Here is a 12,866-nt window from a genome sequence, read left to right as displayed (position 1 = left end):
CCCTTTAAGCAGAACTTATCTAGCCATGAAGAAAACCTTTCACCTTCTGGGAGTCATGGCCAATTTCTTACACACGTGTGTGTGTTTTAATCCCAGTGACTGACTTTATTGACACAGTGTTCCAGGAAACAACGCCTCTGAAAGTTGCTGGTTAATAAGAATCCTCCTTCACAGAAAGCTTTTCTTTCAAGGGGTTAAGTCGAAAGGAGGATTCATTCTACAAAGTCAACATGAAGAGTTGGCTTATGTCAGGAATGACATGCATCAGTTAATATGAATAGCACTACGTATTTCCCAGTAGCTATACTTACCTTCTCAGTAATGTCTAGGTTCGGGGAGGGGGGGATTATCTGTACATTCATCAAGGAAAATAAGGCCCCACTATTGCTTTTCTGCATCATCCTGTTTTTCAAGTTCACTCTTTCGACCAATGCAAATACTGTGAAGTAGTCAGGGTAGCATTTAATCCTGTCAGTCTGAAATCAACATTTCTGTTGAACTCTTGTTATGTTTACTAGTTATTTCTGAACTCGCAAGTACAGAAATAAAGAAGATCTTCAGTGAAAGAATCCCCCCCCCCCCCGGTAAATGTTTGGATAACTAAACTGTAAAGATTCCCCTTTTCCCTGTTGTGTAGCGTAACATGTGAGGGGTCTGGAGAACATGTGAAACTGCCTTATACGGATTTGGGGATCTGGCCGATTTTACTAAGTCCTGCCAGCTGGGACTGGCAATAGTTCTTCAGAATCTCAGGTGGAGTGTCTTTCTAAGCCTTCCTGTTTGACAAGACACTTTTACTGGCATTAAATACTAAATTGGGAGGGGTAGCAAATACGGTAGAAGACAGAGCCAGGATACAGTATGATCTTGACAGGCTGGAGAATTGGGCTAAAACTAATAAAATGCAGTTCAACAAAGATAAATGTAAAATTCTGCATTTAGGTAGGAAAAATCAAATGTATAATTATAGGATGGGGGAGACTTGTCTCAGCAGTAGTGTGTGTGAAAAGGATCATGGGGTCTTAGTAGACCAAACACTGAACATGAGTCAGCAGTGTGATGCAGTAGCTAAAAAGGCAAATGCAGTCTTGGGCTGCATCAACAGAAGTATAGTGTCCAGATCACGCGAAGTGATGGTATCGCTTTACTCTGCTCTGGTTAGACCTCACCTAGAGTACTGTGCTCAGTTTTGGGCACCAAAATTTCAGAAAGATGTTGACAAGCTGGAATGTGTCCAGAGGAGGGCAACAAAGATGGTGAGGGGTCTGGAGACCAAGTCCTATGAGGAAAGGTTGAAGGAGCTGGGTATGTTTAGCCTGAAGAGGAGAAGACTGAGAGGGGATATGATAACCACCTTCAAGTACTTGAAGGGCTGTCATATAGAGGATGGTGCTGACAACAACCACAGCAGATGCTTCCAAGGAAGCCTTTTTGGGAGAAATCAAGGAGCGCCAACAGGATGACAACAATGAAGCCATACCAGACGAGAAGCCAAAGATGCCTCTCCCTATATTGTCTTTTACATAGGGTTGCCAGGTCCCTCTTTACAACCAGCGGGAGGTTTATGGGGTGGAGCCTGAGGAGAGTGGGGTTTGAGGAGGGGAGGGACGTCAATGCCATCTTTCCAATTGCCAAAACGGCCATTTTCTCCAGGGGAACATCTCTATTGGCTGGAGATCAGTTGTAATAGCAGGAGATCTCCAGCTAGTACCTGGAGGTTGGCAACCCTACTTTTACATGCTATTCAATCACTGACCATTAACACGATTCGGACAGTAGGTGCCCTGTGACAGTCTGGAACCTCCAATTCAAATCTTCCCATTGTCCCTGAAGCTCCCACTGAATATATGACTCACCTTAATATCTCATGCTTTGTAATCCTGAACTATAATTCATTCAAAAACTGCCCTTCCTGTTGCCTTTTGTGGTGCCGTTTAGTCAGTTCTATAGTTTTCTCTTGATTACTCTGAAATATTCCTTTATCCTCTGTGATAATCTTTTGTCTCCTGAAAATAACCCATTTTATGCTATGGGTCAAATACAGTATAACTAGCCTGGCTTTAGAACCAGTAAGAGAGCCTGATCTTGGATACCAGCTGAACTGCAACAGAGACTCTCAAAACACATTGGATCCCTCTTTCTTTCATCTGATTTCTTCACAGAATGTGTGTGTTAAGTGCTGTCAAGTCACTTCCGACTCATGGCGACCCTATGAATCAGTGTCCTCCAAAACATCCTATCTTTGACAGCCTTGCTCAAATCTTGCAAATTGATGGCTGTGGCTTTCTTTATAGTCAATCCATCTCTTGTTGGGTCTTCCTCTTTTCCTGCTGCCTTTCTACTTTTCCTAGTATTATTATAAAATAATACTTTTCCTAGTATTATTGTCTTTTCCAGTGACTCTGGTCTTCTCACAATGTGACCAAAGTACAATAGCCTCAGTTTAGTCATTTTAGCTTCTAGGGTCAATTCAGGCTTCATTTGATCTATAACCCACTGATTTGTTTTTTTGACAGTCTACGTATCCGTGACACTCTCCTCCAACACCACATTTCAAAGGAATCTACTTTCTTCCTGTCAGCTGTCTTCATTGTCCAGCTTTCACACCCATACATAGTAATAGGGAATACGATGGCATGAATTAACTTGATCTTGGTGGCCAGTGACACACCCTTAAAATTTCAGAATCTTTTCTAGCTCCGTCATGGCTGCCCTTCCCAGTCTCAGTCTCCTTCTGGTTTCTTGGCTGCAGTCTGCCTTTTGGTTGATGATGGAGCCAAGGAATAGAAAGTCTTGAAAAAAATTCAATTTCCTCATAGTCAACCTTAAAGTTGAGTAATTCTTATGTAGTCATTACTTTTGTCTTCTTGATGTTCAGCTGTCCTGCTTTGGCACTTTTCTCCTTTAACTTTCAGCAGCAGTCATTTCAAGTCTTTGCAGAATAGGACAGGTAGTCTTTGCTCTCCCTCTTGATCTCTCCCCCCTCTTATTTTCCAAAGCATTATTCCCCATTGTCCACACATGTACACCTTTGGCTCATAAAGTGACTCCTCCTCCAAATTGGGGTCGCTCTGTTGAACGTTTGGTTGTTGTTGCTATATTAATTGGTAAAAGGAATGTGTCTGTGCTTTGGTTTAGTACCACTAGTATTTGCTTAAGATAAGTTTTCCCCACACACACTATTATGCCAAATCCCTCAATACACTCTATATTCCTTTTAAATTAGGTCTCTGTTATCCTTCTCCTACTAAAAACCTGCTACTCACAGCCACCTTTTTAGGTAAAAGATCCTGGTTTGCTGTGCCCTAAACAAACATGCAAGCTTACAAATTATCTCCAGGAGACAGATATGAATTCCCCTGGTGAAAATGGCTGCTTTGGCGGGTGGACTCTATGGCATTATATAGAGAAATGAGTATAACATGTTGCAATATAGCCAGCAGGGACACTTTGAAGCAGAAAGAGTGTGCTACACCATGCCTTGGAGATTAATCCTGTACCAAGACAACAAGTTAAACAAGCTTGCTGTGCACAACAGGTGATTACGCCTTAGGAATTACATTTCTGTTACAGCCAGGTGACCTCAGTAAATCATTGGCACCAAGGTAGATTGGTGAGATATCAATATTTCACAGGAAAAGATAGTAACTTCTACTGACCCCTTTATGCTTGCTGATAAATGTTTGTCGGGCTTCCACACAATAGAAGAGCTGTCATCTGGGTTAAAAAAGTAGAAGAGAGAATAGTTGGGTTGTTTTTGCCTGTTTGATAACTTCTTATAGGATTGCCAGCCAGAAGCAAATCTGGGGAGACAGGAATATGAGGGGGTGCCGTCAAGTAAAACCAGAGTGTCTGGTGAAGGGGAAGGTGCTTGTAAGCTGGTTTGATTCTTCCTTAAGTGGTAGAGAAAGTCGGCATATAAAAACCAACTCTTCTTCTTCTTCTAAGGTTGCCTGACCTTGCAGGCAACATGCAAGTAGCTTTATTAAAACAGTGCCCTCCTTACTTTAGTTTTTTTCCCATTCGTTTTAAGGTTCTCGCCTTTGACAACTTCCGTTGCGGACTAGGAGATGACGACAGCCTAAGAAAGACCATCAGCAAGAAAAGCAGACAGGTGGGGACTTCTTTTAAAAATTGAGATTAAAATTATTTGGAAATCTCTGTGTTTTCTGGTTCTCGTGTGTTTGGGGGCGGGATTCCATTCCTGGTTATATTTAGCAATAACAATGAGCTTGGACAGTTTTCGCTTCTGAGTCCTTAAAGGATAAATTTGCACATACACATTCATCAGTAACACCAACATCAGATTGTGAGTTTACAGCCTTCAGTGGTCTACATGGGAAGATTATCTTCCATTGGAGAACTTCTAATAAGCTTCCAGGGCATGTCCAGGGTTTACACTTTGAAATAGTCTTCCAAAGCCTGTGCCTGCAAACCCTGGGAGATTTTAGCTTCTTGTCTGCCCTGGAAATGACATCACTTCCAGACAACGCTCTAGGAATCTCCCCAAATTTCTGTGGTTATACCCCTGGATATTGGGAGGATTCTAAGGTTGCAACCCAGAAGTCATATCACTTCCAGGTCAGATGCCAGTCCTCCCTCCCTTTTCTCCTGCTGCAAACATCAGCAGCAGCAAGAACACGAGCACAGCGGCAGGAGATCACCTCCTGGAAAGAGGCCCTGGTAAGCCTGGTAAGAAAGTGTCTGTCAGTATATTGAGAGCAGCATTCTGCACCAGTGATGCACATAGACTTTATAATAGAAGTTAATTATTATGTTCTTAGGGTCAGCACCTGGATCTTTTGGACAGTCTTCGTCCTTTGCGGCGCACAAAAAGAAGATGGATTATCGCCACCCTGGAACTTGAGGAGGAAGACAAAGGCCCATTCCCCAAATTCATCGGAGAGGTTTTTTAATCAGTTACTTAAAAAAATTTCCATCGGGTGCTTTATATCACATGGCTGTGGTCTCCAATGTCAGTTGAGTTAAGGAGTAAAGTTCGTTTAGGTTAAACTGATAAAGGAGCAGCTTATTCAGGGTCTAGCTTTGTGGCGTGCATAGTCAGTACTTGTGCGGCACATCTCTGGTGATGATGAATGGGTAATCAGTTTGTGACGCTTGGCAAGAATCTGGAGTCCATTAGTCCTAGGTAGCTGTGCAGCAAAGCACCCCAGAATAGGAGGCCAGATACAGCACTGGCATTTCCTTTTCCTAGGACAGAATCGAGTAGGTACAGAGGAGAGGGACGAGAATGATCAGGGGCCTGGAGACCAAGCCCTACGAGGAAAGGCTGAAGGAATTGGGATTGTTTCGTCTGAAGAAAAGGAGGTTGAGGGGGGACATGATCGTTCTCTTAAAGTATTTGAAGGGCTATCCCTTGGAAGAGGGCAGGGAGTTGTTCCCAATAGCAGCAGAGGATAGGACTCACAATAATGGGTTTAAATTGTGGGAGGAAAGGTACTGGCTGGATATTGGGGTGGGGGAAAATTTACAGTAAGAGTTGTTTGACAGTGGAATCAGCTACCTAGGGAGGTGGTGAGCTCCCCCTTCCTGGCAGCCTTTAAGCAGAGGCTGGACAAACACTTGTCAGAGATGCTCTAGGCTGACCCTGCATTAAGCAGGGGGCTGGACTAGATGGCCTTTATGGCCCCTTCCAACTCTATGATTCTGTGATTTAACAGCCATTGGCTATTCATCTGCCATTTCACACTTTAAAAAAGGGGGGGATGAAGATTATTTTTTTCCTTGATACTATGAAGAGAAAAGTTGCCACATCTCTCACACCATTCAACCTGCTTGATAGCAGATGGCATTTCACACTTTGCCTAGCTGGAAGCTTAAGACTGACAGCCGGGGTGGGAACTTTTTCCTGGCTCAACATGGATTTCACATAGGAATTGTCCCCCTTTTGATATCCCTTACTTAGCCCCATGACTATTGCCAAAGCTTCTGGAGATCTGTTATTCTTGTGACTCCATCATGGGGTCAAAAACCAATGACGATGGAATAGCCCCCGAGACGAAGAATAGCCTTCCCCGTTTCCATCCTGGCAGTGCATGCTGCATGACCTGTAGCGTTGCTTGAGCTCAGGGCAGATGGACTCACTTGGAATACTGTGTCCAGTTTTGGGCTCCACAATTTAAGAAGGATGTTGACAAACTGGAGCGTGTCCAGAGGAGGGCAACCAGAATGGTCAAAGGTCTGGAATCCATGCCCTGTGAGGAGAGACTTAGGGAGTTGGGTTTGTTTAGTTTGGAGAAGAGAAGGTTGAGGGAAGACATGACAGCCATGTTTAAATATTTGAAGGGATGTCATGTTGATGAGGGCATTAGGTTGTTCTCTGTTGCTCCAGAGATTAGGACACGGGGTAATGGGTTTAAACTAAGAGAAAAGCGATTCCACCTAAACATTAGGAAGAACGTCCTGACAGTGAGGGCTGTTCGATGGTGGAATGCACTGCCTCGGAAGGTGGTGGAGTCCCCATCTTTGGAGGTCTTTAAGCAGAGGCTAGATGGCCACCTGTCGGGAGTGCTTTGATGGTGGGATCCTGCATGGCGGGGAGAGGGTTGGGGTCACTGGGAATGTGGGGGGAGGTAGTTGTTAATTTCCTGCATTGTGCAGGGGGTTGGACTAGATGACCCTGGTGGTTCTTTTCAACTCTATGATTCTATGACTTCTCGGAGGCCAGCACAGCTGCCAAAGTTATATTCTATAAGTGGCAGATGAAAAGTTCTTCCTCAGTCACATAGCCCAGCATGGCATGAATGGGAACTACTGAGCAAGAACTCAGCCTGTCCCAAACAGTTTCCAGAAAGAGTGACACGATAAGGGGATTACAGGAATCTCCCTGAAGTCCAAGGGATTTGGATCAGAAGGGTCTCTTGCTTGCTTATTGCTTTAATGATTAACTCGATTGATTGGAGCTTGATGATGGAGAAAGTTACAACAGAAATTTAAATTCAATGCCGGTTGACATTCTCCTTCTGAACTATGAATGTCATCACAATATTTACTTATCTTCTAGGTCAACGTTTTTGTTTCCAGTGATTTGTTGGTGCTTTCCTTTAAATGCTGTGAAAGGAAATTAGTGGTTAGAGAGGCGGAATAGGATCTGGGTATCCCAGGTTCGACTCCCCACTCTGCCAAGGAAGCTTGTTGGGTAACCTTGGGCCAGTCATACACTCTAAGCCTAACCTACCTCACAGGGAATGATGTAAGCCACTTTGCATCCCCATTGGGGGGAAAGGTGGGGTATAAATGAAGTAAATAATGATAAACAACCTACCTAGAGATTTGAAGGTCATTTTAACCCCAAAGACCAAGGAAGACTCTGCAGAGGAAGTCAATAGCAAACCACCTCTGCATCTCAGTTGTCTTGAAAGCCCCTTGCTGGGGTCATCATAACTCCTTACACACACACACATAACCCCAAAGACATATTAAAATAAGGCTTCATGTGGAGGAGTGGGGAATCAAACCTGGTTCACCAGATTATAGTCCACCGTTCATGTGGAGGAATGGGGAATCAAACCCGGTTCTCCAGATTAGATTCCACCGCTCTGAACCTCTACACCACACTGGCTCTCATTTGAAATATGCCCAAGGCAGTGTGGGATTTACTGATCCCAGCATAGTGAAAAACCCCACAATAGCTTTCAACATTAAAATATCAGTAAAGATCAAGGTGTGCTGCTAATCATTCAGTATAGCTTTTTAAAAAAGAATCCATACCTTCCGTTGTCTCTGAATTGAAAGAAAAAATGCACGAGAATTATCAGGACGCAGTGAGATTAATTACAGATTACAGATACTATCCCTGCGCAATTCTAACTCTAGATGACAATCTTTACGTTGAATTTGGATCCATGCAGCTTTTTTTTAAGCAAGTTACTTTGGATCTGTTTGATCCTAATACCAGATTAGTACCCTGTTTTTTTTTAATAAGCATACAAGGATTAAAGAGGGATGTTACCTGGTAATAAGAGCACTTCTTCAGCTGTCTTCTTCCTTTTGTAGCTCTTCAATAATAAATCACATGATATGACCATCAGATATTTAATCAGCGGTCCGGGTGTCGATGAGTTTCCAGAGGTTGGATTGTTTTCTCTTGAGGATGATTCCAGCGGACGTGTTTATGTGCATCGTTCCATTGATCGGGAGACCAACCCTTCTTTCTTGGTAATTATCATGGATAAGAGTGATTGAGCGGAACCCCCCCACCCCCAATCATTTCCTTGATAGTCAATATTTTAATATCATCACAACTTTTATTTGGTAACATTGCCTTTGAATGACTAAAATCTATAGAAAATCCAAGTGCTTTGGAGGATTTGTTTATTCATTGCCCAGGAGCCCCGTGGCACAGAGTGTTAAACTGCAGTACTGCAGTCAAAAACTCTGCTCACGACCTGAGTTCGATCCCAACGGAAGTCGGTTTCAGGTAGCCAGCTCAAGGTTGACTCAGCCTTCCCTCCTTCCGAGGTCGGTAAAATGAGTACCCAGCTTGCTGGGGGTAAAGGGAAAGATGACTGGGGAAGGCACTGGCAAACCACCCCGTAAACAAAGTCTGCCTAGGAAACGTCGGGATGTGAGGGAATGGGTCAGGAATGAGCCGGTGCTTGCAGAGGGGACCTTTACCTAGGGTTGCCCACTCCGAGCTGGGAAATTCCTGGAGATTGGGGGGGAGCAGAGCCAGGGGAGGGCAGAGTTGAACTCAGCAAGGATGTGATGCCTTGGAGCCGACCTTCTGCTGTTGCCAGATTTCTCCAGGGGAACTGATCGCTGTAGTCTGCAGATCAGTTATAATTCTGTGAGAACCACTAAAGGTGGAGGAAGGCTCCTTCAAGGGTGGTTGGATCCACCCATCTGTTAGGGTTGCCAATTCTGGGTTGGGAAATACCTGGAGATTTTTGGGGTGGAGCCTGGGGAGGGTGGAATTTGGGGAGGGAGATGGACGTCATTGGGGTATAATGCCATATAGTCCACTTCCCTGAGCAGCCATTTCCTCCAGGGGAACTGATCTCCATCATGTGGAGATCAGTTCTAATTTCGGGAGATCGCCAGGCCTTACCTTGAGGTTGGCAACCCTATGTACTGTGCATATATCAGTGAAGCAGTGTGGGTAGAATAGGTACATATTCACATGGAATTAAGACCTAGGGAAGAAATTACTTTTGATGGCATTTTACAACCTCAGGTGGCTCAGATCATTTTAAGCCAGATTTGACATGAAAGCCACTTTCCTGGTTATTGTGCAGCTTGTTCGGCTTAAATTGGATCCCCACTCGATGGGGATGGATCCCCACTTTAGTCTAGAATTGCCACCATTTGTTTGCTCCGTTTTATAGACGTTCATAGTCAACTTATGGCTTTCCAGTCTTTTCTATGTTGCATCTGTCTTTTTTCCCCCCAGACCTGATTTGTTGGTGATATTTTAAAAAAGTTAAACTGCAGTTACAGCACCTGACTATGCGGGCAGTCAGAGCACTACTGACCCTTTGCAGGGATATTGTTCTTTTGAAATCTTTATCTCTTCTTTCTCCCCAATTCCAAGGAACAAGAACTGATAATTAACTAGTAGAAAAGAGCATGAGTCTGGTAGCACCTTAAAGACTAATAAAATTTCTGGAAGGGTATGATCTTTCGTGAGTCACAGCTCACTTGAAGAAGACTCACGAAAGCTCATACCCAGAAATTTTGTTAGTCTTTAAGGTGCTACCGGACTTATGCTTTTTTCTACTGCTACTGACAGACTAACACGGCTACCTATCATGATAATTAACTATTTATTCATGAGTGCCCCCAGAGAACTGGCCCACCAGAGAAAACATGAAGTATTTAATTAGGCCGAACCTGAAGGAAGAAGTTGTCTTAATTCTGAAAAGACAATTTTAGCTGGATTTTTATGACAACTATATCTCCCTATGAAGTGCTGTTTGCAACCTACATTGTAATTCTGCTTGCACCTGAATATGGATGAAGGATCTGTGAAGCAACTCCTGGCCATGCTCGGCGATCTCCATGTTTCACCAGGAGGGGGGCTCCACTGACCTCAGAACTGGGTGGAAAGGGGGGTGGAAAGGGGGGGTTGCTTCACTTGATTCCTTCCCCTCCCAGCAGCCCTACTCAGCAACCTACAGAGATCTTACCTCCTTCCTTCCTGGCCTGTGTATCAGCACTCCTTTTGTGTCCCCCACTCTCCTCCCACGCCTAGGGTTGCCAACCTCCAGGTACTAGCTGGAGATCTCCTGCTATTACAACTGATCTCCAGCCGATAGAGATAGTTCCCCTGGAGAAAATGGCTGCTTTGGCAATTGGACTCTATGGCATTGAAGTCCCTCCCCAAACCCCGCCCTCCTCAGGTTCTGCCCCAAAATCCTCCCGCCGGTGGCAAAGAGGGACCTGGCAACCCTACCCACACCTCCTCTGTGGGCTGTCGCATTCCCCTTGCCAATGGGATTTTCTAAGGTTTTTAGCCAGCCCCTTCCACCTCTCTTCCTCTCTTGCCTTCAAACCCTTACAATGTCGCCAGATGTCAGTTGTAACCTGATGGCACTTTCCATCATCATGTCTTGCATGAACAGAAAAGTTTTAAGTTATGCTGTGTTGAACTTAGTACAAAACATTAGTTTCAAGGTTGTTGTTTTTCCAAACTTCCACTTGCATAAGGCCTCTGGAGCATGTAGAACTCTGCAGGTGGATCCAGGCCGTCATGCCCAGTAAAGGACGACCCTAAAAGCCAGTGTTCCTGGTTCCTGTGTGAGCCTTGAATTCCGCCAGGTGATCTGAGACCACTCTCGTTGTCTCATTACTTGACCTATCTCCCAGGGTTGTTGTGACGATAAAAAGGCAGAAGGGAGAAGTGTGAATGCTACCCTAAGCCCCTCGGAAGAAATGGATAAAAATGCAATACTGTGATTTAATTAATAATAGAACAGAATAAAATGAAAATATGAGAAACTCAGTGTGTAATTTTCTTTTTTTCAATAACATTTTATTATTTTTAAACTTACAATTACAAGACATACAAAAGGAGAGAAAACATACATCCTAACTACATAATACATAACATAACGTAATACTAAATGTGCCTTGCTTTATCCTAGATTCTATTCAAACAATTTTATTTTCTACCATCTGTTCATAATTACTTCTTCCGTTCTTCTATATGAACGTTTAGGATTAACCATCAAACTAATATTTAAATGTGCATTAAAGTAGAAAGATTTTCTTTCTTTCTTTTTTTAAAGTGTTTAATGTTCTTAAAGGGCAGAGGCACTAGTTCATCATGCCTTGTGATGGTGCCCAAAGATGTCATGTTTGTGACACTCAGAAAATCTTTTCAGGCATGAAGCCGTTTCTCCTGGCTGTTCCCTAATCCGGCTTCCATGTCGTTGTCCATTCTTTAGGTACGTTTTGATGTTGCAAATACAGCTACTGGGGAGATAGTGGACAGATCTTTACTCTTCAGTGTTAAAATTAGAGACATAAATGATCACGCTCCGAAGTTTTCCAAGAAGGAATTTAACGTCACTGTGAAAGAAAATCACCGGAGAGGTGAGTATCTTTGAGACTGCGGCATCACAACAAGCAGTAATGAAACTGAACCTGGGCATGAGCACAGCTTGTTTGCTCTACTGGTGCGCTCCCATCTTCCTTCCCTCCCTCCTTCCTCTCAAGTGCGGAGCTGTTTCCAAGTTTGGATTCCTTTGGTTGAAGCACAAACGTGTGTTGTCTTTAATATTTGGTTCTTTTTTTTGCAAATATACAAAGAATAGATGCAGGAAAGAGGCACTCCTACATGGAAGCTTTGTCTCTTTTTTCCCTGTCACTTCCAAACTAGTATTTTCCTGTACACCCCACCCCACCACCTCCATGGTTGACTAGAAGTAGTATTCAGCCCCAATCGGCCTGTCATCAAGTTGTCTTCTGGCCTATTTTTGCTGTCATGTATTCATTCATTCATAGCCTTATTTATTGGCATAGTAGCTAAAACATCAAGTACAAAAATGGGACATCCAATATAAAATACAGGATATCCAATACAAAATACAGGGCAGTTATAAAATGGCCATGCTTTGGCCAGACCTATACAAATAATAACTACAAACAGCTTTAATGCTCCATATAGAGGCCAGGGAGACCATTATATAACCTGAATCCTTCGTTCATTCACTACATTCACTATTACTCCAAAGTAACCGTAAGAAATTTAGCAACTGCTTCAGAGAGCTGCAAGTTATGATCCTTCAGTAGTCGATGGGCTAGCCGTCTACTTTCACTGTCCTCACAATTTTTTATCCATGGTGTAATTAACTTCTCTCGCTTGGCTCGATGCTTCACACAGAACAATAACACATGTTCTGTGGATTCAGGCGACTTTCCATTACAGCTGTAAACTCTGTTCCTGTAGGGTATTTTTTGGTATCTACCACGTGTGACCGCTGTCGGTAAAGTATTTAGCCGGGCCAACATGAAAGAACGTCGTAAGGGGGGGGGGGGAATCAGATTGTAGAAGTACTTTGGCAGTGTGGCTGTCATGTAGAAGAAGAGTTGTTTTGTATGTGTGTATTTGGTGTTGTTTTTATTGAATTTTATATATATATATATATATATATATATATAATTTTATATATATATATATATATATATATATATAATTTTATATATATATATATATATATAAAATAAAATGAATGTTGTTTTAACATGGAACTGTTTTAATGTTTGCCACTTTTGAGACCCTATTTGAGTGGAAAGGCAGAATAGAAATGTTTAAACTAAATAAATAAACAAGATGGAGGATGCAATGCTAAGAAGGAGCCCGAAGGGAAGAGAATCTACAGCACTGGTTCCCAACCAGGGGT

General features: G+C 43.1%; 1 protein-coding gene across 1 annotated transcript in view; it reads left to right on the top strand.

The window, feature by feature from the left end:
- CDH26 (cadherin 26) overlaps window positions 1–12,866 on the top strand; it is a 33,638-nt gene that overhangs the window by 6,063 nt on the left and 14,709 nt on the right. Inside the window, exons 2-5 of the mRNA XM_056844900.1 lie at window positions 4,034–4,114; window positions 4,785–4,907; window positions 8,017–8,178; window positions 11,409–11,556. Of these exons, the coding sequence (XP_056700878.1) occupies window positions 4,034–4,114; window positions 4,785–4,907; window positions 8,017–8,178; window positions 11,409–11,556 (514 nt within the window). The remainder of the gene's footprint in view (window positions 1–4,033; window positions 4,115–4,784; window positions 4,908–8,016; window positions 8,179–11,408; window positions 11,557–12,866) is intronic.

This window comes from Euleptes europaea, chromosome 2, assembly GCF_029931775.1.
Source record: "Euleptes europaea isolate rEulEur1 chromosome 2, rEulEur1.hap1, whole genome shotgun sequence".
Taxonomy (NCBI): domain Eukaryota; kingdom Metazoa; phylum Chordata; class Lepidosauria; order Squamata; family Sphaerodactylidae; genus Euleptes; species Euleptes europaea.
The sequence above is the reverse complement of the archived record's forward strand: the minus strand, read 5'-3'. Positions and strand labels throughout refer to the sequence as shown.